The 25,825-nt window shown below is 40.2% G+C and overlaps 1 protein-coding gene across 5 annotated transcripts in view; it reads left to right on the forward strand.

Moving 5' to 3' along the window:
- Positions 1–16,205, forward strand: part of ZNF169 (zinc finger protein 169) — a 58,563-nt gene extending 42,358 nt beyond the window's left edge. For 3 of the 5 annotated variants that reach the window (XM_042963348.1, XM_007097326.3, XM_042963350.1), the window contains 3 exons: positions 682–808; positions 1,291–1,386; positions 14,503–16,205. In XM_042963348.1, coding sequence (XP_042819282.1) covers positions 682–808; positions 1,291–1,386; positions 14,503–16,016 — 1,737 coding nt within the window. In that variant the 3' untranslated portion in view covers positions 16,017–16,205. The remainder of the gene's footprint in view (positions 1–681; positions 809–1,290; positions 1,387–14,502) is intronic. The other 2 variants (XM_042963351.1, XM_042963352.1) reach the window with 1 other exon arrangement.
- The last annotated feature ends 9,620 nt before the right edge of the window (positions 16,206–25,825 follow it).

The following is a 25,825-nucleotide window of genomic DNA, read 5'->3' on the forward strand; positions in this document are numbered from 1 at the left end:
AAATAGAGGAAATAAAATGCATATAGATTATAGATTATAAAGGAAGAAATAATTCTGTCCCTATATGCAGATGCCATGCTTGTCTATGTAGAAAATCTAAAGGAATCTAGGAGGAAAAAAAATCCTAGAACTAAGTGAGTTCAGCCAGGCTGTAGGATTTAAGATAAAGATAGAAACAATTGTATTTTTGTATCCTAGCAATGAACATAGTGTCACTGAAATTAAAAATACCATTAAAATCACTTAAAGAGATTCTAAGGTGTCAATCTAACAAAACATATGGATTTGTATGCCGAAAATCACAAAATGCTGATGGAAGAAATCAGAAGACAATAAATGGAGAGACATACCACATTTGTGGATTTGAACAGTCAACAGAGTAAAAAGAAGACTAAGGTGATCTACCTGATTTCAAGACCTACTATATAGCAGCTTCATAGACATAAGATCAAGAGAAGAAAAGAGAGGACCCCCTAACTAGACCCATGAGCAATGTGAGAAGGGGATTAATAGTCTTGAACACACGGCACTAGATTTTGGGTTAAAAGCAGGGGCTTTGAATCTCACCTGGGGCCCCACACCAGCCTTTCTTCCTACCTTGGCCCTAGTTAGTGGCTTAGCTTAGGTTGACTAGTGCATGTGGTTTGCTTCTGGGTGAGCAGGAATGTGTTTGTGTTACAGGCATTAATGGCCTTCAGGGATGTGGCTGTGGCCTTCACCCAGAAGGAGTGGAGGCTACTGAGTCCTGCTCAGAGGACCCTGTATCGGGATGTGATGCTGGAGAACTACAGCCACTTGGTGTCGCTGGGTAAGGATGTCTTGTCTCAGGTCTCAGACTGCCTGTGAACATCTTAAGATTTTATGTAGTAGCCATGATACGTTTGGCTCAAAAAGAAAAACAATATTTTCCCTATATCCCTAGAGAGTGTTTGGATTCTGTAGAGCTGAAATAGTGAAGGTGTGTGTGTGGCGGGGTGGGGGTGAAGCTATGTGACACTGAATTGCCAGGACTCTTCCAAGGTTGGGCCCTTCCTCCAAAGTGATCTTGCCTCAAATTTGGGAATACTGGTATTCAGTTAACCACAGGGGAGACTTTAGATCCGGGACTCCCCCTCCCCTTAGTCATCCTTTCTCAGCACTCAGAGAGCCTTTGCGTACTGCCACCGCCCACCCCCCCCCCCCCCCCGACCCGCTTTCTGGGTTATTGCATTCCCCTGCTGACTCTGAGTTCTGCCATAGCCTCTTAAACCACTAACCCAGGGTCACCTTGGTTTCTTTCCCTGTGAGTAGGAATTGCCTTTTCCAAACCCAAACTCATCACCCAGCTGGAGCAAGGGGATGAGCCCTGGAAAGAGGAGAGCGAATGTCTTCTGGACCTTTGTCCAGGTGAGTGGGAAGCAGTGGGCCGGAGAGGAGACCAGGCAGTGAGGTGCTTAGCAGATGAGGAAGGAGTGCTTATGAACTCCTGGGGAGGGCTCTTCTTTGGGCCCCCCTTCCATGATATCCTGCTTACCCAGAGAGGGCTTCCCTGGCCGTCCTCCCCTCCCCTACGCAGGCTCATTCTGTTCATGTGGTGTCTCTTTTCCAGCACCTTTTCCAGTTCTAGGGTCTCCTTGTTCTTGGGCTTTTGTTGGTTGGCCTGATATTCTGCATAGCACTTGCCTTCTGAGACTAAGTCTGCTGTCTCTGGGAGACACTATCTAGTTTTTTTGTTCATAACATGTGAATTTCTTAGTGCATTGGTTTTACTCCATACATTCCCATAAGCTTGCTTCTTTTATGATGGATTACTTAAGATTACAACAGGGTGTGTAGAATTATAGGAGTGCCTGTGTGCCTTCCCTGCAGCCTAAGAAATAGATGTTAGGACACCAGCTAACAGCCCCCACACCTTCCCTGTTGTGTCCTGCTCTTCCACCCCAGCCAAGAATCCAGTTTGTGCATTAGCATTTTCTCATGTGCCCTTTTTCTTCTTCCCCATTCGATGGGTCCTTCAAGCATATAGTGTTGTTTTGCATGTTTGTAAATTCAGCACATAGTATTGTGCTGTACCCATCCTTCTGGAACATGCTTTTTCACTGACTTTGTGTGAGTATCCTGTTAAAACACATTACCAGTTCCCTTCTTTTGGACACTTATTTGCAATTTTGGCTATTAAATAATGCTATCTACATATTCCTGTTACTTCCATAGAAACGGGCAAGAATTTTTCCAGCCTAGAGTTTCTTGTCCCACATCCTCACCAATACTGGGTATTGCCAGATTTCTTCCCTTTGCAGTGAATCTCCGAGGTTCTTGTCCCACACATCCTCACCAATACCAAGTATTGTCAGACTTCTTCCCTTTGCGGTGAATCTCAGAGGAGCTTTGCTTTTCAGGGAGCATGAGTATCTCTTCCTCTGTTGTTTGGTCATTTACGTCTTCTGTGATTTGTCTGTTCATGGGGTTTCCCTCCTTTTCATTTGGGCTGTTTCTGTTATTGATTTGTAGAAATTCCATATAAATTCTGAGAACATGTAGGTCTTTAATCCAGTGGGAATCAATTTTATGTGAATGACTGGAGGTAAGAATAAATTTTTTCCTGATTTATTTTTTTTTATTCTTTTGTTTTCAACATTCCTGGCATTTTGTTTCTAAATACAACCATATATCTGGACTTGTACTTTATAGCAAAATCAGTGCTTTTGTCTTTTTTTTTTTTTAAGAGAAACTATTATATAAGCTATAATAATGGTATAATATAAAATGTATTATGGTATATTATGGTATAACAGTTTAGGGATAAATAATTTAATATAAAAAACTACACGTATTTAAAGTGTAAAATTTGGCTACCGCTATGGAATCACTGCTACAATCCAAATACCAAGCATAACTGTCACCTCAAAGTTTCCTTGTGCCTCATTATAGTCCCTATCTCCTATCCTTTCGTCTTTCCCTCCTCCGCAGACTCAGGTACCCACTGCTCTGCTTTCTATCATAGATTTGCTCACATTTTCCAGAATTAATGTAAGTTAAATATATAGAATGTATACCAGATTCTTTCACTCAACATAATTATTTTTAATTTCATCCATAATGCTGTTTGTATCATAGTTCATTTCTTTTTACTGCTGGATAGTATTCCATTACATAGATAGCACAATTCATTTAACCATTCACCTACTGAAAGACATTTGAGTAGTCTCCAGTTTTGATTAATACAAGTAAAATCAGCATGGATGTTCATGACAAGTCTTTTATTTCTCTTGGATAAATACCCGGAACTGGGAATGGCTGGGTTATAGGATATAGTGTATATTTAACTTTTTACAGAATTCAAAAGCTGTTTTCCAAAGTGGCTATGCTATTCACATTCCCACCAGCAAGGTATGAGGGTTCCAGATGCTCCACATCTTTGCCAAAAGTTGGCAAAGAAATAAAAAGTTTCTTATTTTTGTGAGAAAGAGGGAGAGAGTGAGCACATGCGAAGGGGGGGAGAAGGGCAGAGGGAGAGGGAATCTTAAGCAGGCTCCATGCTCAGTGTGGATGCAGGGCTCCATCCCACCACCCTGGGATCATGATCTGAGCTGAAATCAAAAGTCGGACACTCAACCTACTGAGCCACCCAACCGACTGAGCCACTCAGACACCCTGGTATTGTTTTCATTTTAGACATTTGCATAGCTGTGTAGTGGCATCTGGTTTTGCCTGACAGTTTCCTAATGGCTGATGATGTTTTCATATGCTTATTTGCCATCCGTACACCTTTGGTAAAATGTCTCTTTGAATCTTTTGCCCATTAAAAAAAATTGTTTTCTTATATTTTTGTTACTGAGTTCTGAAAGTTCTTCATATATTCTGTATAGAAGGTCATTGTCAGATGTTTGATTTACAAATATTTTCCCTATGGCTTCCTTTTCTTTTCTTTATTTTGAGAGAGAGAGAGTGTGCAAGGGGAGGGGGAGAGAGAATCCCAAGCAGGTTCTGTGCTGTCAGCACAGAGCTGGACATGGGGCTGAATCTCATGAACTGTGAGCTCATGACCTGAGCTGAAATCAAGAGTTGGACACTTAACCGACTGAACCACCCAGGTGCCCCACCTTTTCAATCTTTTAATAGTCTTTCAAAGAGAAATTCCTAATTTTGATGAAGTCCAAGTTTTTGTCTCACGAATTTCACTTTTGGTAGTGTGTTTAAGAAATATTTGCCTGACTTAAGGTGAAAGAGATTTTCATATTTTTTTTCCTTTTAGAAGTGTTACAATTTTTATTTTATATTCAGCTCTATAATCTATTGTGAATAAATTTTTATACTTGGTACCACCTCTGGATTTAAGTACATTTGTTTTTGCATACAAATACCTAAATTTTCCAGCACCATTTATTGAAAAGGCAACCTGTTGTTTATTGAATTGCCTATTTACCTTTGTGGCAAATGAATTGACCAAATGTGTACAGGTCTATATTTGGATTCTATTTTTTTTTTTTTCACTCCTTTTTCTACCTTGATGCCAATACCACACGGTCTTGATTACTGTAGCCTTATAAGTTTGGAGTTCAGACAGTATAAATCTCCAACGTTTTTTCCTTTTTCAAGTTGTTTTAATTATTCTAGGTTCTTTGAATTTCCATATGGATTTAGAATAGCAATTTTCACATACACACACACACCCTACTTGGGATTCTGATTTGGAATGAATTAAATCTACCTCATTTTGGAGAGAATTTACATGGAAATAGCACTGTATCACCCAATATGTGAACACGGTATATCCATTTTTATGGGAGTTCTTTTAATTTTTGTCAGCCTTGTTTTATAATTTTTAGTACAGAGGTCTTATGCATTTCTACTCAGATTTATCCCTCTATATTTCATATTTTTTATACTATTGAAGCTATTTTCACATTGTTTTCAATTGTTGAAAGTACAGAGAAACACAATTAACTTATGGATAATCATCTTGTATCTGGTAAACTTGCATACTTACTTTTTAGTTCTAGTAGCTTTTGTCAAATTCTATAGGATTTTCTAATAGATGATTATGTTATTTGTGAATAAGCATAGTTTTACTTCTTTACATTCAGTATGTCTTTATTTTTCTTGCCACATTGCACAGGCGAGAACATCCAGTGCAATGATCAATTTAAATGGTGAGAGTGGACATCCTTTCCTTGTTCCTGATCTTATGGGGGAATGCTTTCTCCTAAGTTTAAGTTTTATAGCTGCCCTTTATGAGCACAACAAACTTCTGTTCCTTCTTTGCTAAAAGTTTTTATTGGGAATAGATGTTGGATTTTGTTAAATGTTTTCTGGGCATGTTTTGAGGTGATCATTTATGATCTATTTTTTTTTTAGTCTTTTATAAAGTTTTTATTTTAATTTTAGTTAACATACAGTGTTACATTAGTTTCAGGTGTACAATAGAGTGATTCAAAACAATTCCATGTGTCATTCTTGACAAGTGCAGTCCTTTTTTTCTTTTTATGTTTCAAGTTTAAATTCTAGTTAGTTAACATATAGGGTAATATTGGTTTCAGGAGAATTTAGTGATACATCACTTATATCTAATACACAGTGCTCATTACAAGTGCCCTCAATATCCATCACCCATTTAGCCCATCTCCCACCTACCTCCCCTCTGGTAACTCTCAGTTTGTTTCCTAAAGTTAATAGTCTCTGATGGTTTGCCTTCTTTTTTTTTTTTTCTTCCTTCCCCTATGTTCATCTGTTTTGTGTATTAAATTCCACATATGAGGTGAATGGATTTTTTTTTCCCCCCTTGTTAAATCAGGCTTGTATTTTTGTTAACATAATGCACTGACCTTATTCAGGTTTCACCAGTTTTACCTTCACTCTTTTGTATGTGTGGGTGTATGTTTGTTTAGATCTATGAAATTTTATCCCATGTACATTCCTGTAACTGCCAGTATATCCAAAGATACAGAATAGTTCCATCACAGGGATCCCTTGTGCTGCTCTTTTATAGCCACAGCCAACTCTCTCCCTCCTCCCCTGTCCTGTCTGGCAACTACTAATCTGTTCTCTTTCTCTATGAATTTTCATTTCAAGAATGTTATATAAAAGAATGTTATATAAAAGAAATCATATAGTATGTTAACATTTTGGGATGGCCTTTTTTCATTCAGCATAATTCTTGTGATCCATCCAAACTGTAGCATGTACCAATACTTCATTCCTTTTATTGCTGACTAGTATTCCATAGTATGAATGTACCACAGTTTGTTAAACCATTCACCCACTGAAGGATATTCCAGTTGTTTACAGTTTGGGGCTTTTATAGATGAAGGTGCTTTCAACATTTCTATACGGGTTTTTGTGTGAACCTAAGGCCTTATTTCTGGGATAAATGCTGAAGAGTGCAGTTGCTGAGTCATATAGTAAATAAATGTTTAGTTTTGTAAAAAAGAGCCATAGCCATGTCTAGAATGGTTACACCATTTTATCTTCCCACTAGCAACGTCTGCATGATTGTTTCTCCACATTCTTGCCAGTATCTGGTATTAGCCCTATTTTTTATTTTGGCCATTCTGACAGATTTCTAGCAATATCTCCTTGGTTAGTAAGAGTGAGGGGTTTAGTGCAAGCAGTTCCTCTCATGGAGAGCTGGGCATATCTGAGTCTGTGCACTGTATAAAGGATTTAGTTTCCTTGGAAAAGAGACTGGTGTTCTCCCTATGGGTAAAGAGCTTATGAAGCCTCTGGTTATGGACGGCTATTGCTGTCATTTTGCAAGGTCTTTGTGGCATGTCCTTGCATCTCTGTTCATTCTTCCCAGACGATCTCTATCCAAAAGTGGTTGGCAGGTGTGTGTGTGTGTGTGTGTGTAAGATCTGATCTGACCACTGAATGGACCTGGCAAAGATGGTCTAACAAGTGAGGGGAAAGAGACAATCTCTTCCTAGGTTGGCTCATGTGAGTAGTTGGCAGGCAGGGGCCCACGGACTTAGGTCTAGGGTGTCCAGCTAAGCATCTTCAGACACTGCATTTTAAGAGGGTAATCCCTGGTAGTTCTTCTCAGCTAAGCAGAGTCATGTAAGGTGGTTGACCACAGGAGCAATGGGTAGATGTGTATCATTACCTAGTGTATTCCTTTTCAGGTAGAATTTACTTACAGGAAATGCAAATTCTTAAGTTTGCTAGAGTTCAAACAATGTGTCTATCTCTACAATCCCTAGCATTCCAGATAGTTCCTTATGGCCCATTCCAGTAAACTCCCACCCTAACCCTCAGAGGTACCTCTGGTCTTGATTTTATTTCATCATGGATTAATTTTGCCCACTATACAATTTTGCATGAGTGGAATGATACGTATTCTTTTGTGTAGGCTTCTTCACCCAGTACAAAGTTTTTGAACTTCATCCATGTTGTTGCATACATTAGTAACCTGTTCCTTTTTAATGCTGCGTGGCTTCCCATCATGTGAATATACAACTATTTATCCTTTCTCCTTGGCAGACACCTTGATGGTTTCTAGTCCTTAGTTATTGTGAAAAAGCTGTTATTAGTAATCTTATGCTAGGTTTTTTGTTTTGGTAAGCCTATGTTTTCATTTCCTTTGGATAAAGACCTAGAGTAACGCCAGGTGTATTAGTTTCCTAGGGTTGCTGTAACAATTTACCACAAACTGAAAGGCTAAAACAAAAGAAATCTATTCTCACAGTTCAGAAGTTAGAAGTCCAAAATGAACCTGCTGGCAGGGTTGGTTCTTTTTGGAGGTTTGGAGGGAGAATCTGTTCCTCACCTCTCCTGGCTTCTGGTGGTTGCTGGCAATCATTCCTTGGCTTGTTGCTTTGTCAGTCCAATCCATGCCTTGTGACCACACAGCCTTCCTTCTATGCATCTCTGTATCTAAGTCTCTCTCCTTGTAAGGACACCAGTCATTGGATTAAGGCTCACCCTAATTTGGTATGACCCATCTTAACTTGATCACATCTGCAAAAACCTGATTTCAAAAGAAGTCCTATAGGTAGAAATGAATTTTGGTGGGATACCATTCAGTTTGATACACTGAGTCACAGGGTACAGTATATGCAATATTATGAGAAATGACTATTTTCCAAACTGGCTGTACCATATTTCACTTCCATGAACACACAAGAAGAGAGTGACATTTGTCTCACAACTTCCCCCACAGTTTTCACCTTATCTGTGATGGATATGTAGTGGTTTCTCATGGGATCTTTAATTTCCATTTCCCTGATGGTTAAGTGTTGAGCACTTTCTTTGTGCTTTATTGTATATCTTACTTTGTGAAGTATTTATTAAATCTTCTTCCAGTTTATTGCATTTTAAAATTGTTGAGTTCTATGAATTATTAATCCTGGATACCAATTTGTCATATGTACATTTTGCAAACATTTTCTTAGTCTGAAACCTTTCTGTTCATTTTTTAAAGTTACTTTTGATAAGCAGATGTTTAATTTTGAGGAAGTCTAATTTTTCTCCTTTAAAATTTTTATTGTCATGAAGATAATTTATATTTTCTAAATGCTATATAGTTTTAGCTTTTAAGTCCATGATCCACCTTGAAGTAACTTTTGTATATGGTGTCAGGCAGGAATCAAGATTTTACTCTTTCGTATGGATACCCAGTGGCTCTAGCATCAACTGCTGAAAAGACTTGCCTTCCCCTCACTGAATTGCTTTGTTGAAAATCCAATGGCTAAGTGTGGGTCTGTTTTACACTTTCAGTTCTATTTCTTCAATAGAATAGCCCTATCCTTAAACAAACCACACTGTATTACTGTAGGACCACCAGAAGTCTTGAAGCCAGGTAGTGGAAGTACTCTCCCTCTCTCTGTAAGTCAGGTAGAAGTTTTTCTTTTATTTTAGAGAGAGTGAGATTCCAAGCAGGGTCCATGCTCAACCCCCTCCTCCCCCACCCCCCAACATGGGGCTTGATCCCATGACCCTGGGCCAAAATCCAAGCCAAAATCAAGAGTCAGATGCTCAACCAATGGAGCCACCCAGGTACCCCTAATTTTTCTTTTTAAAGACTGCTTTGGGCAGTGTAGGTCCTCTGCATTTCCACTTAAATTTTAAGATCAGTTTCTCATAAAATTTGGGGTCTTTTGTGGTTCCATATAAATTTTAGGATTGTTGCTGTTGGTATTTGATAGGTATTGCATTAAATGTGTAGATTGCTTTGGGTAGTATAGACATTTTGACAGTATTTGTTCTTCCAATCTGTGAGCATGGAATGTTTTTTTCATTTCCTTATGTTGTCTTTAATTTCTTATATTAGTTTTATAGTTTATAAATAGTTTTTTATAGTTTATAGTTTTTTATATTTATAGTTTTTTATAGTGTTTTATAAATATAGTTTATAGAATTTTATAATATAAAATTCTTATATTAGCTTTATAGTTTTCAGGCACCTCTCAAGTTTATTCCTAGGTATTTTACTCCTTTTGGTGCAATTGTAAATAGGATGGTTTTCTTAATTTCTCTTTCTGCTGTTTCATTATTGGTATATAGAAATGCAACAGATTTCTGCACATTGCTTTTGTATCCTGCAACTTCACTGAATTCCTTTATCAGTTCTAGTAGCTTTTTGGTGGAGTCCTTAGGGTTTTCTATGTATACTCTCCTGTCACCTATGTTATTAGACAACATACAGAAAAGGAATTCAAATTGGTAAGTAGTAAAAGCTTTATTTCTTCCTTACCAATTTGAATTCCTTTTCTGTATGTTGTCTAATTACTGTGGCTAGTACTTCCAATGTTTTGTTGAATAAAAGTGGTGAGAGTGGACACCCTTGTCTTGTTCCTGACCTTAGGGGGAAAACAGTTTTTACCCCATTAAGGATGATGTTTACTGTTGGTTTTTTATATATGGCCTTTATTATGTTATATTCCCTCTAAACCTACTTTGTTGAGGGTTTTTATTATGGATGGATGCTTTACTTTTACAGATGATTTTTCTGTGTCTACTGAAATATGATTTTTATACTTTCTCTTATTGATGTGATGTATCAAATTGATTGATTTGCAAATATTGAATCACCTGTGAATCCTGGGAATAAATCACTTGATCTTGGTGAATGATTTTTTTAATGTATTGTTGGATTCTCTTTGCTAGTACTTTGTGAAGGATTTTTGCATCTATGTTCATCAGAGATATTGGCCTGTAGTTCTTTTCTTTGGTGGTGTCTTTATCTGGTTTTGCTATCGGGTATACTGGCCTCCCAAAATGAATTCGAGAATAGGTTAACTCTTTAAGTGTTTGGTAGAATTTGCCTGTGAAGCCATCTGGTCCTGGACTTCTGTTTGTTGGAAGTTTTTGATTATTGATTTCAGTCTCCTTGCTGATAATTGGTCTCTTCAGATTTTCTATTTCTTCCTGCTTCAGTTTTGGTAGGTTATATGTTTCTAGGAATTTATCTGTTTCTTCTAGGTTGTCTAACTTGTTGGCATGAGTTTTTCATAACATTCTCTTAGTTTGTATTATTGTTGGTTACTATTTCTCCAACTTGTGATTTTGATTTTGATTTTTTTTTTTTTTTTTTTTTTTTTTTTTTTGATGAGTTTGACTAGAACCTTTTCAGTTTTCTTGATGTTTTCAAAGAACCAGCTCCTGGTTTCACTGTTCTATTTTTTTAGTTTCTGTATCATTTATTTCTGCTCTAATTTTTATTCTTTCCTTCCCTCTGCTGGTTTTGGGTTTTTGTTGTTCTTTTTTTAGCTCCTTCAGGTGTAAGATTAGGTTGTTTGAGATTTTTCTTGCTTCTTGATGTATTATAAACTTCCCTCTTAGAACAACTCTTGCTGCATTCCTAAAGTTTTTGGACCATTGTGTTTTCACTTTCATTTGTTTCCATGTACTCTTTCTTTGATTTATTCTTTGATTTCTTGGTTGACCCACTTATTGTTTAGTAGCATAGTATTTAACCCTCATGTATTTGTGGTCTTTCCAGATTTTTTCTTATGGTTGATTTTTAGTTTCATAGGGTTGTGGTTGAGAAAAATGCATGGTATGACATCAATCTTTTTAAATTTGTTGATACTTGTTTTGTGGCATAATATGTGATCTATTTTGGAGAACATTCTATGTGCACTTGAAAAGAATGTGTATTCTATCTTGTTTTAGGGTAGAATGTTCTGAACATATGTTAAATCCATCTGTTCCCATGTGTCATTCAAAGCCACTGTTTTCCTTGTTGCTTTTCTTTGTTTGGATGATCTGTCCATTGATGTAAGTGGGATGTTAAAGTCCCCTACTGTTATTGTATTACTATAACATAGTTCCTTTATGTTTGTTATTAACTGTTTTACATAGTTGGGTGTTGCCATATTGGGTGCATAACTATTTACAATTGCTAGATCTTGTTGGATTGTCCCTTTTATTATTATATAGTGTACTTGTCTCTTTTTACAGACTTTGTTTTATAGTCTGTTTTGTCTGATATAAGTATTGCTACCCCAAGCTTTCTTTTGACATCCATTTGCATGATATTCTCTATCCCTTCACTTTGAATCTTCATGTGTCTCCAGGTCTGAAATGAGCCTTTTGTAGGCAGCATATAGATGGGGTTTTTTTTGTTTTTTTTTTAATGTATCCTGTCACCCTTCTGTCATTCTTTTGATTGGAGCATTTATTCCATTTACATTGAAAGTAATTATTGATAGTTATGTATTGCCATTTTGTTACTTGTTTTGCGGTTATATTTGTAGTTTTCTGATTCTTTTGTGGTTTGTTGGTTTTCTTTAGTGATAGATTTTTTATGTTTTGCTTATCTATTACTTTTTTTTGTGTGTGGTTACCATTCAGTTTATATCTAACATTTTCTGCATCTGTAGCAGTCTATGTTAAGCTGAGGGCTGCTCAATGTTAAACTCATTCTTTACTCCTTCCCTCCATGTTTTAGATATATGGTGTCCCATTTTATATCCTTTTATGAATGTCTTGACTGATTTTTTACAGAAATACTTATTCTTACTATTTTTGTGTTTACTTTTCACACTCTCACTTATCAACTTTCCACTGAAAGAATTCCCTTTAACATTTCTTGCAGGTCTGGTTTAGTGGTCACAAACTCCTATAGTTTTTGTCTGGGAAATTCTTGTTCCTCTTCTTCTATTCTGAATGATGGCCTTGGTGGATAGAGTATTCTTGGCTGCAGATACTTCCCTTTTAGCATTTTGAGTACATCATGCCAACCCCTTCTGGCCAGCAAGTTTCTGCTAAAAAATCTAACAGCCTTATGGAGTTTCCCCATGTACCTGTCCTCTTTTATCTTGCAATATCTAAATTCTTTACCACTGTTTCTTGCCGTTTTAATTGCTATGTGTCTTGGTGCAGACCTCCTTGGGTTGATTTTGTTGAGGGATCTCTGTGCCTCCTGAATCTGGATTTGTTTCCCTCCCGAATTAGGAAATTTTCATCTATTATTTCTTCATATACATTTTCTATCCCCCCCCCCCCTTTCTTCTGGGATCCCTATAATGTGAATGTTACTATGCTTGATGGTGTCACTGACTTCCCTAACTCTATCCTCATTATGGAGTATTTGTCTCTCTTTTGCTCAGCTTGATTGCTTTTCATTACTCTATCCTCCAGGTCGCTGATACATTCCTTTCCTTCCTGTTGCCTATTCCATCTGTTGTATTTCTGGTTTCATTTATGGAGTTCTTCATCTCTGATACGTTATTTTTTATCTCTGTGTTAAGAATCTCACTGATGTCCTCCATTCTTTGCTCAAGTCCAGTGAGTATCATTATGGTCATTAATTTAAATTCTCTTAGCTCTCCTACTGTGTTTTTATCATGGTCTTTCATTTGGGACATATTCCTCTGTCTCATCTTGTCTGTTTCTATGTGTTAGGAAAGTCTGCAATGTCTCTTGCTCTTGAAAGCAGTGGTTCTATGAAGAAGAGGTCCTGTAGTGTCCCCTGTTCACCAGGACCTGGCGCTTCAGGGGTGTCTCCTAAGTGTGTTGCTTGCATCCTACTATTGTGTCTGAGTAGCTTTTCTTTTCAGTCCAGACTTCACTCATTCTGCCTGTTATGGGCTGTGCCTGCTCTGTGGTGTTAGGGAGACTGAATCAGGCTGGCTCTGAAAGTGGAGTGACCATACGAGGGCTCAAGAGTGGGATGGCAGTATTAGCAAAATTTGCATTGAGCCACTAGTCCTAGGCTATAGATGCCATAAAGCACGGTGGTGGCTAGGAGCGTGGTGCACATTGGCAGTGGCGAGGGGTAACGCAAGCAGCTGAGGTGGCAACAACGGGCACGTGGCAGTTGACGTGTGATAGACGGTCATGGCATGTATGATGTTAACAAAATTTGCATTGAGCCATGTGTCCTAGGCTGATCCCCCCAAAGCAAGGCAACAGCCAGGGGTGCAGAGCACAGGAGTGGCTGTGACCTGGGGTTCTGCAGGAACTGGGCAGGGCATGTACACTACATTAGCAAAATTTGCACTGAGCTGCTAATCCTAAACCAGATCCCCCAAAGAAATGCAGGCCAGGGGGGCATGGCACACAGGGTATTAAAAGAATTTGTGATAAGCCCAGGGCCAAGGCCAGCAGGATGAGCAAGTCTTCAGGAGAATACATGGACATGGCACACTGCTAGCAAGTGTCTGTGCAGCCCCACTTCCCACAGGTGGCCCTGTGTTTATGCTGGGGGAGTGGGGGAAGGAAAATGTCACCTGCCAGTTCCTTTGTTCCCAGAGAAGTCTCCTCAGCACACTCCAAAATCAGCATAAACAGATCTCCCTCCTGTTGTGCAAGCTGTCGTTTCTGTGTTGACTCTCCTTGGGCTGCACTTTAGGGACAGGCCCTGGTTATCACTCACCCAGTGCTGAAGTGGTTGACTTTTAAAGCTCTAGCTCCAAATCCCACTGGGTATACAAACTCACAGAATTCAGCTCCTCTGGTTTTCAGGGCAGGATGCTATGGGGATTTCCTTTTTCTGTGTGGGCTTCCCATCCCCGTGACCACAGCTCCTCACTGCTCCTTCTTTCCTCCTTTTGGGCAGCTCCTGACGACCGTTTCTGTCCTTCATAATCTCTCAGATGTGGCTGCTCTCTGTTTAGTTGTGGAGTCTGTTCTGCCAGATCACTCTCCAGTTTACTGATGTGGATGTGAGTGACACCTAGTTGTAAACATGGGATGGGGTGAGCTGAGGTCCTCCTACTCCGCCATCTCGCGCTCCCTGCCCCCATGAGTCACATTGTTTCTTAGTGGAAGCATATATACATTTGTGGATTAACGTTTGCATTAGCATTGATTAGGTCTTGCAAGTGAACTGTATTGGTGGAAATGTGTAACTCTAATGGCAGCAGTTTATAGGGCTGGGCTGGTGTTTAGAGCTGCCTCATCATGTGTATCTTCTGTGTTGTAGTAAGATATGCAATAATGTGTCAGCAAAGGATGGAAAGTAGGTCTGTAAAGGAAGTCTTGGTTGTGAGAACATCGGAGCAATGACTGCTGGGCAGGTACGACCAACCTTTCACAAGGTGCCTGTAGTGATTCTGACCAACATCTTCTCTCCGGCAGAACCAGGAACAGAATTCCAGCCATGTGTCCATTCCTGCCCGGTGGCCTTTTCCAGTCCACAGTTCCTTCAACAGTACGTGCTGTGCGGTCACCTTCCTCAGATCTTCCCAAGCTCATATGCAGGAAGCCCCATCTCAACGGAAGCTCCAAGCTGCTCAAGTGAACAAGGAGAGGAGGAAGAGATAGAAAGGAGACTTGAGCTGAGTGGGGTTTCCCGGGTGCTCTTCAGATCCTCTCAGGGTCGGCCAGCAGACCGGGTAGAAGGCAAAAGAGCTGGGGGAGTGGACCAGGGGATGTGTCCTGAAGAAGCAGACCTTTCAGCATCTGGAGCAGCCATGTGTGGGAAATACAGACTGGGACTCGGTCCCAAATCCAGTCTCTTAAGCCTCCAGAAACATCACGTATGTCCTGAATGTGGCAGAGGCTTCTGCCAGAGGTCAGACCTCACCAAGCACCAAAGGACACACTCGGGAGAAAAGCCTTACAGCTGTAGGGAGTGCGGGCGAGGCTTTGGCCGCAAGTCCTCCCTCACCATCCACCAGAGGAAACACTCAGGGGAGAAGCCTTATGTGTGTCGGGAGTGTGGCCGCCACTTCAGGTACACGTCCTCACTTACCAACCACAAGAGGATACACTCTGGGGAGAGGCCCTTCGAATGTCAGGAATGTGGGCGGGGCTTTCGCCAAAAGATCGCCCTGATCCTGCACCAGAGGACACACTTGGAGGAGAAGCCCTTTGTGTGTCCCGAGTGTGGGAGAGGCTTTTGCCAGAAGGCATCGCTCCTCCAACACCGAAGCTCACATTCCAGTGAAAGACCCTTCTTGTGCCTTGAGTGCGGGCGTGGTTTCAGGCAGCAGGCACTGCTCCTCAGTCACCAAGTCACACACTCAGGGGAGAAGCCTTATATCTGTGCTGAATGTGGGCATGGCTTTCGCCAGAAGGTCACCCTTGTCAGACACCAGAGGACACACACGGGGGAGAAGCCTTACCTGTGCCCTGAGTGTGGCCGCGGCTTTAGCCAGAAGGTCTCCCTCATGGGACACCAGAGGACACATACAGGGGAGAGGCCTTACCTGTGCCCTGAGTGTGGGCGTGGCTTTGGCCAGAAGGTCACCCTCATCAGACACCAGAGGACACATACAGGGGAGAAGCCTTACCTGTGCCCGGAGTGTGGACGTACCTTTGGCTTCAAGTCGCTGCTCACCAGACACCAGAGGACACACTCAGGGGAGGCGACTGATGTGTACAGAGTGTGTGAGCAAGGACTGGGCCAGAAGTCTCACTTCACCTCTGACCAGAGGACACACTCAGGGGAGAAGCCGTGCGTGTGCAGTGAGTGTGGGCGTGGCTTCGGCTTCAGGTCGGCCCTCATCAGACACCAGCGCACCCACTCAGGAGAGAAGCCGTATGTGTGCAGGGAGTGTGGCCGAGGCTTCAGCCAGAAGTCTCACCTCCACAGACATAGGAGGACCAAGTCTGGCCATCGCCTCCCACCTCAAGAGCTGCTCTCCTGACCTTTCCTTTCCTCACGGTTGTGAAGATAGCAGAAAGCACTAGGAAATGTTCCACTTTCTTCAAATGCAGTGGAGGGAAAAAAAATGTGTTTTCAATGATTGTAAGATCATTAATTTATGGTTTATTTTCTGTACTAGCGATGGTTTTGATTTGCTAAAGCTGCCATTAAAAAAACGCCACAAACTTGATGGCTGAAGAACAGTTTTCACACAGTTCTTGGGACTGAAGTCCAGGATCGATGTGTGTACTTGGGTTTCTACTGAAGCCTCTCTCCTCAGCAGGCAGATGCCTGCATTCTTACTGTGTCCTCACATGGCCTTTGTGCATGCTCTTTCCTGGTGTCTGCCCCTCTTCTAAGGATACCAGACTTACTAGGTTAGAGCCCCCAATCTATGACCAAATAAGGTTGCATTGGGGGGTTCTGGCTTCAATGTATGAATTTGGAGTAATTCAGTCCATAATACTCAGTCCTCCAAACCCCCAAAATTCATGTTCTCACATCCATAGAATAATTTTTGTTTAACGTTTATTCATTTTTGAGACAGAGCATGAATGGGGGAAGGTCAGAGAGAGAGGGAGACACAGAATCTGAAACAGGCTGCAGGCTCTGAGCTGTCAGCACAGAGCCCTATGCGGGGCTCAAACTCACAGACCGCGAGATCATGACCTGAGCCGACGTCAGACGCCCAACCCACTGAGCCACCCAGGCACCCCTCACATCCATATTCTTAAAAGCTCCCAAAGTGCTGACCCATTCCAGCACTGACTCTATCCAAAATCTCATGTAAATCAAGTGTGGGTGAGGTTAGGGCTATATTTCATTTTGAGGCAAAGTTCCTCTCCAGCTGTGAATCTGTGAACCAGACAAGTTACCACAGATGTAGAATTTGCATTCCTTTCCACAGGGGGAAAGAAGAAAAAATTGATGGGTCCCAAGCACATCTTATGACCTAGCAAGCAAATTCTGTTACGTTTTATGGCTTGAGAAAAATCTCTGGTTGGATGCTCTGCCCTCTGGTCCTGCTGTTGTAGCAGCATGCAGCCCCTGTGAGACCATGGAGGCATTCACCCTCTGAGCCCACTGTGGGGATGGCAGACCTGATATGTTTCACCATGAGGGTCACTGTTTCCTCCTCTTGGTGGATAACACCACAGAGGTCCGACACCTGACCTTCACTGTGTCCCATCTACATATGCTTAGTTGAGCCACACAGTTTCCACTGAGGGTTGACCGGTTCCAAACTAATCTCCATCAAATGACTGTCCAGCAACACCACTGGTATTTTCTCCAGAACGTGCTTTCTCATTTTGCAATATGGACAGGCTGAGAATTCTCTAAATCTTCGAGTTCTGGCTTCTTTTTGCCGAACACTTCCTTCGATTCACCTCCCTTGTCACATTTTTCTATGAGAAGAAACAGGTTACACCTTCCATCACTTTGCTAGGAATTTGTCACTTCTGTTACTTAAGATTTCTACCCTGCACCAAACACTGGGACACAACTTGGCCATATTCTTTGCTGCCATATATATGTAAATAAATAACAAGGAATGCCTTTCCTTCAGTTTCCAGTAATGTTCCACATTTATGTCTGAGGCTGGGGCAGAATCACTTCTAATGCCCCTATTCCTACCATAGTCTCTTTCAGGCAACCCCAGCTTTCTCTACCAAGCACCTCAAAGCTCTTCTACCCCCTACCCATCACCCAGCTCTAAAAACACCTCCACAGTTTTTCACATATACTATGATAGCACACCACTCTCAGTACCAAAACTGTATTCTTTTGTCAGGGCTACCGTAACAAAACCAGAGACAGGAAGTCCAAGATCACCCTGACCTACTGAAGCCTCACCTCCTGGCTGGCAGATGGTGTGTTCTCCTCACATGGTATTTCCCTTCCCTGTACGTGTGCCAGAAAGCGAGTAAGCTCTGGTATTTCTTACTCTTATAAGGATGCCAGGCCTAGCAGATGAGGGCTTCATCCTTACATCATTTAACTTTCATTACTTCCTTAGGTCCTGTACCCAAACACTGTCACATTCAGTTCATAGCACTCTGCTCTCTGGACTCCCCCAAATTCCTACCTGGCCCTCAACCCCTGCCATTAATGGTCATGACCTTTCCTTTCCCATGAGTGTGAAGCCAGCAGGAAGCAATGGGCAGTGCTGCACTTTCCTCAAGTGGAATGCAAGAAGCATACTGGTCCTTTCAGTGGCTGAGGAGAGAGGGGAGCTGGACATGGCTGCTTTCTAAGCCTTCCTCCACACCTGGAGACCCATCTCCCTTACCGACAGACACCATGGGGATCCTGACATATTAGCAGCTCAACCTGTGAAGCTTTTTCTTCTTTGGGGCCAGAGCATCCCTTCTATCTGGACACCAAGTAGCCTGTTTTAGGGAAACTCCTTCCACACTCTAATACCAGCAGTGAAAAGTGGGAGGAATAGTGATATCAAATATGTCAAGTAGACCTAAATAGCATTGCAAGAACTCTGAAAGCGACACTGTCATTGGATCAAACAGAGCCCACAAAGTAGGCTGCAATTGGGGAGGTACCCTTTAAAGCAGGGTGACTGCCTGCCTGGTCACCCTGTTTAAATGAAAGGTTTAGAGAGGACCCGGAGTTTCTTAACAGCTAAATGTACAGAATGCAATAAAAAGTTACTCATAATTCTAAGAACCAGGAAAACACAACTTAAATGAGAAAAGACAATCAAATGACACCAACACTGAGATAAGCATGCCAATGGAACTGACAGGGATATCAAAGCAGCCATCATAGAAATGCTTCAAGCAATCACAAGTTCTCTTGAAACAAATGAAAAAAGTACAGTATCTCAGCAACAACAAAAAATAGAAGTTACACCAAAGTTGAAGGGGAAATTGTTAAATTAAAAACTAGACAACGGGCACCTGGGTGGCTCAGTCGGTTAAGCGTCCGACTTCAGCTCAGGTCATGATCTTGCGGTCCGTGAGTTCGAGCCCCGCGTCGGGCTCTGTGCTGACCTCTCAGAGTCTGGAGCCTGTTTCAGATTCTGTGTCTCCCTCTCTCTCTGACCCTCCCCCATTCATGCTCTGTCTCTCTCTGTTTCAAAAATAAATAAACGTTAAAAAAAATTTAAAAAAAAACTAGACAACAAATGTAAAAACTATTTGGACGGGCTTAAGGGTAGAGTTATGGCAGAAAATGGAATTGGGGAGAATTTGAGGGCAGATCAATTGAATTCAGCACATCTGAACAATGGAGAAAAAAGACTGAGAAAAAGAGCCAGAATCTTTGGGAGAAAAACAAAAAAAGCTAATGTGTCATCAAAGTCCTAGAAAGTAAGAAAAGAAGTGGAACTGAGAAAATATTTGAAGAAATATTTTTAAGAAATGCCCAGAAATATCCCATATTTGGCAAGAAACATAAATATACAGTCAAGAAGCCAAATGAATACTAAATAAAACAAATCCTAAGAAATCTACACTAAGACATCATAATTAAAATTTTGAAATCTAAAGGAAAAAAAAAATCTTGAAAGCAACCCCAGAGAAATGACTTACTACCCATAGGGGGACAAAATGAGTGCAGATTTCTCAGGAAATCACGGAGGTCACAGGAAGGTGGCACAACATTTTTCTTCGAAGTCCTAAAAGAAGACTGTTGACTGCAGAGTGAATATCTACCAAAACTATCCTTCCAAAATGAAGGTAGAATTAAGCACATTCCCAGGGAAAGAAAACTAAGAATTTGCTGCTAGCGGACCTGACCTTGAAAAATGGCTAAAAGGAAATTCTTCAAATAGAGAAAATGATAAAAGAAACACTGGCACATCAGGAAGGAAGAAAAAATCATGGAAAGAGCACAAATAGAACTATATAAATTGGCATCCTTCCACCCACAGGTTTTTAAAATCAAATGTGATAAGTTGTAATATCACTTGATACTCTAGACAATGACTTAAAAGTGGGGACAGTAATAAAGGGGCCTAAACAAAAGTAACATTTTCACACTTCACTCCAAGTGATAATATACTGATAGACTGTGATAAGGCACATATGTGTATTGTAATACCCACAGGAACCACTTAGAAAATTATACAAAGAGATACACTAAAAAACATGAGGAATGGATCTAAATGGAATCTTAAACAAATAACCCACAGAAAAGCAATAAAAGAGATACAGAAAAATGAGATCTAGAGAAAACAAATTTTAATTCAGTAATAAAATGGCCAACTTAAGCCCTAACATAGCAGCAATTACTTTATTATCTAAACATTGGTTCTAATTACGCTAATCAAAAGACAAAGATTGTGAAGGCGGATTCAAAAGAAAAAACAAAACCACGCAACCATGAATTTTAAAAGGCATTAAGTTCCCATATTAATATCAAATATAATAAACTTCATAGGAAAGAAACTGACTAGAGACAAAGAGGGATGTTATATAGTAATAAAGGAATCAATCCACCAGGAAGATATAACAATCCTAAATGTGAATGAACCAAATAACAAAATGCATGAAGCAAAAACTGATAGAGCTGAAACAGAAACTGAGAAAATTCATCATTATCATTGAGGACTTCAACACTGCTCTCTCAGGAGCTGAGGACTACAGAACAAATATCAGCAAGGATGCAGTAAACCTGAACACCATAATCAAGGACTAGGATCTGACATATAGATCATTCCATCCAAAAACAACAGAATGTTTTTCTGTTCACCAAGACAGTCATTCACCAAGTCATTCACTTGTCATTCACCAAGACAGTCCATACATATCCTGACTCATAAAACACACCTAAACAAATTTAAAATAATTGAAATCATAAGGAGTATATTTTTCTTTTGTTTTTAGTTTTTTTTTAAATTTATTATTTATTTTGAGAGAGACACAGTGTGAGTGGGAAAGGGGCAGAGAAAGAGGGAGACAGAGATCCCGAGCAGGCTCCACATTGTCAGCATGGAGCCCAATGTAGGGCTCAAACTCACAAAACCATGAGATCATGACCTGAGCCGAAACCAAAAGTCAGATGCTTAAATGACTGACTGACCTGCCCAGGCTCCCCATAAGGAGTATATTCTTTAGCTACAATGGAGTCAAACTAGACATCAATAACAGAGACAAAAGGAAAACTTACAAAGACTCTGAAATTTAACAACATAGTACTAAACCATGGTCAAACAGGAAGATGTTTCATAGGAAATAATTAACAAATATACTGCACTGAATGAAAATGAAATACAACAAAGCAAATTGTGGGATGCAGCTAACACCGTGAGAAGAAAAATGATAGCACTAAATGTTCACATTATACATACAAAAATGATTCAAATCAGTGACAGAACTTTATACTAAAGAGCTTAAAAAGTGGAGCAAAGTAAACCCAAAGAAAGCAGATGGACAGAAATAATAAAAACAAAAATCAGTGTAGTTCACATAGAAGAATGGAGGGAACAAAATGCTGGTTCTCCAAAAAGTAAAATAAACTTGACTAACCTTTTGTACGAATGACAAAAATTAGAGCATAAATACAAATCATCGAAGTCAGGAATAAAGTAGGATATCTGTTACTACAGATCCTATAGCCATCAAAAGGGTAACAAGGGAGTGCTATGAACAATTTTTACTACGGTCATGAACTATGTATCTTTGAAGTGGACAAATTCCTCAAAAAACACATCTGAAAACTCCAAATCAAATAGATAGAATCTGAGTATTTACATAACCACTAAGAAAACTAGATTCATAGTATCATTCTTTTTATACGTGGTTGGGTTCTATTTGCTAATGTTTTTGAGGATTTTTGCATTCATCTTCATGAGATATTGGTCTGTCGTTTTATCTTTATTTTTTTTTTAATTTTTATTTTTGAGACAGAGAGAGACAGAGCATGAATGGGGGAGGGCCAGAGAGAGGGAGACACAGAATCTGAAGCAGGCTCCAGGCTCTGAGCTGCCAGCACAAAGCCTGACGCGGGGCTCGAACTCATGGACCGCGAGATCATGACCTGAGCCGAAGTCAGACGCTTAACCGACTGAGCCACCCAGGGGCCCCGGTCTATCGTTTTATACTTTAACATTGTCTGCGTTGGGTATCAGGGTAGAACTGGCCTCATGAAATTAAGTTAGGAAATATTCCTTCCTCTTTTCTGGAAGAGATTGCACAGCATTGGTATTCATCCATCCATCCAATCCAAATGCTGGGTAAAATACTCCAATGAAACCATCTAGGCCTGGTTTCTTTTTCAGGAACTTTTAAGATCTACAACTGCTCTTGTGCTGAGTAACTTTTCAGACCAATAAGCACTTCAGTAATTGTAAATAAACTCAAAACTTTACAAAGGAGAAAAAAAAACAATGTGTAGGGCCCCATAAGCACCACATTTCTAATAAAGTCCACTGGCCTTAGCTATATCAACCAGGGCAGAGCTGAAGGCCACAAGGGAAGTTTGTGCAGTGGTGTGTTTTGGAGGTTCAGAACAGAGAACGTGAATCTTCCCAATTCCAAGCAACTGTGGTGCTGCTTCTATTCCATTTGGGAACCAAAAAAGTCCAATCACCTTTTTTAAAATGGTGGAAAGATGGGCAACAACTTTTTCTTCTATTAAATCCCCCAAATCTTTTGGAGGCTCTGAAGGCCTGGCCTATGGTTGGCCCAGCTGAGCACAAAATGGAGGGTCTTTTGTAGGAAGATTCTGGTTTCCTTCGCAAGCCACTATTTATTCACTCTTGGGTCTCCTGATGGGATAGGGTTTGCAATCAGCACTGCCCCCTCTCTGGGTCCCTGGCTCCATTCCAGAAGGAATCAGACTGAAGTGTGCTGAGAACTCTCAGAAGAAATGGTCCAGATAGAGAAAAGGTGGCACAAACGGTCACAGGACTCCAGGATATTGGAGGCCAAGCACACGACTCGCATTTATTCTGTCCACGGGACAATTATTTGTCACCCTTGAAACTGGTCATAATAACATCTACCATTTAGGTTTTTTGTTTAAGAAATAATTGAGGCAACATGTAGAATGTTCAAGGTATGGAGGGAAATCAACAAATATTAGAAACCTCCCACTGCTAACTTTAGCTCTTCTATAACAAATTGTAAAGTAAAAACTTTAGGGGTTTTTCCCCTTTCATAAAACATCAGGTTCCCTGGAATAGGACACACTGTGCTAACGTATATACCCACTCCCCAACACAGAAATTCTAGAAAATCATACAGTTTTGATACAAAACTTATGTTGAAAAATGGAAATCATCAAATAAAACATGAACAAAAATCCAAAATCAAAACATTGGAGCTGACCTTACAACATTTTCTTAGACCAAAATACGATAAAATTACAAATAATAAAAAACCTCTTAGAAAACAAAATTCTATTAATTAACACATCAGAAATGAAATCATAGTGTAAATCTAATAATGTTTGTAACTGAATAACACTAAACCCAATATATATCATAGAGAACTAAAATGTTAAAGGGATATCAATAGCCAAGATGACATCATTAGACATTAATATTAGGAGGAAATGAGGATTTCCCTCAGAAAGTCAGAAAAATAACAGGTAAATGCTCAAGGAAAAAGAACATAGAAAACATGAAAGATAATCGTAGAAACTAAATGAAACAGAAAACAAAAAAAACTTCAGTGTATTAGGATGCTCCAGAGTAACGGAACCAATAGATTTATGTATATTTTTTAAGGAATTGGCTCATATGATTCACGGGTAGCTGTTCTGAATCTGTAGGACAAGCCAGGAGGCTGAAAACCTAGTGAGAGTTATGCTTGGGGGCAGAAATGAACAACAACAACAGAAACAGAGATAGACTCAGATATAGAAAACAAACTCATGATTCCCAGAGGGGAACACAGGCAAACAAACAAAAATGATGCTTAGGATATAACTTACCTGGGAAACCTTGGTTTTTGCTGTTATGGCCTTGAAATCACTGGATGAGGCTCAGCCACACTTTCAAAGAGTAATCTCTACTTAAAGTCAACTGATGGTAGATGTTAATTACCATCCACAAAACGCCTTCACACAAATACCTAGATTTGTGTTTGATTAAATAACTAGGTACTACAGTGTAGCCAAGTTAACACATAGAACTATCTATCACAGCCCACCCCTTGTCAACTCAACACCTATATACATCTCCTTAAACCATACTTAATCTCCAAATAAAAACAACAACAAAGTCATACTTCTGCCTAACATGATACAACTCCTTTGCAGGGAAGTGGTAGTTCCTTTTTGGTTATATGGAGTTCACTAAGGTCATGTGGCTGAATCTGGTATTTACACCTACCTTATTCCCTACCCATTCCGTATTTTCTTTGCCAAATGAAGTGACCCAAACTTTCATTTTTGAATGGGCCATTAGTTCTAGCTGAATTATAATTTTCCATGGACTTTAATCACAGGATGAATGACATCTTTATGTCTTGAATCACACCTTTATGTCTTAGGGTATCTCCTCTGTTCTGGACCCTTTCTTCCTTAACTCTATTGTGTAGTAGCAGCCCAATTTCTCCTTAATAATCAGGATCAATCACCCCACCCAGTATGGTGTCCTCCTTTTTTGCCTATTGAGAGGCATGAGGATCTGAAAGTAGCAATTTCCAGGTCAGTAGAATTACTGCTGTCTCGTAGTAGAAGCAAAATTTTTGACAGATCTCTATGGCTAATAGTGAGCAGAACTACTTTCACTTCCACCCCTTGATTCCTGGACCAGTGAATCCTGGCTGTGGGAGAAACATCACTATATACTGAAGGCAGATTTACAGCATATATATATAGCTTCTGGGAGTACACTGTACTGACCCTGCAAAGTACTGCCATCTAGCCTGGCACTATAAATGAGTTTTTAAGAGGCCAATTAATTGTTCTATCAAGGCAACTGCTTCAGGATGGTGGGGAAATGGTAAGACCAGTGAATTCCATGTGTTAGCCCATTCACTCTTCATTTGCTGTGAAGTGAGTTCCCTGACCAGAAGCAATGCTGTATGGAATACCATGATGGTAGATAAAACATTCTGTAAATCCACAGATGATAGTTTTGGCAAAAGCAGTGCATGCAGGGAATGCAAAACCATATCTAATAGACTAAGTGTCTGTTCCACTAGGAACAAAGCACTGATCCTTCCATGATGGGAGACAAACTGTACAGTGTTCTGGTTTCCACAGGACTATGTTATTGTTTTGTTTGAGTAATTCTATGGACTGTCAAGGAACTGAAACCTACTTCTCATGAATAAGGCACTATGCCTAGTCTTTATGATAAGGAAGGTTGTTTGACAGGACAAGAGTGGAGAGGAGACCTTGCCAGTATACTATATGAGGTCCTGATGGCTTCAAATGTCAAGGCAGCACAGAATATTGAATTTAATAAAAAAAACTTATGGCCCCAATTTCTCCAAATCTAGGGTAGGAAATGGACATCCATTTCCAGGAAACTTAACAGACTCAAGTAAGAGGAATCCAAAGAAGTCCACAGCAAGAAGCATTATAATCCAATTGTCAAAAGCCAAAACCAAAGAATTTCAAAAGCAACAAGAAGAAAGCAACCTTTCATGTACAGGACCTCCCATAAAATTTGAGATTTCTCAGTAGAAACCTTGCAGTCCAGAAGGTAGTGGGACAATATAGTCAAAGCACTAAAAGAAAAAAACTGCCAACTAAGAACACTGTATGTAGCAAAATTATCCTTTATTTTATTTTTTTTAACATTTTTACTTATTATTGAGAGATAAAGACAGAGCATGAGCAGGGGAGAGGCGGGGAGAGGCAGAGAGAGGAGGAGACACCGAATCAGAAGCAGGC

Source organism: Panthera tigris, chromosome D4 (genome assembly GCF_018350195.1).
Source record: "Panthera tigris isolate Pti1 chromosome D4, P.tigris_Pti1_mat1.1, whole genome shotgun sequence".
NCBI lineage: Eukaryota > Metazoa > Chordata > Mammalia > Carnivora > Felidae > Panthera > Panthera tigris.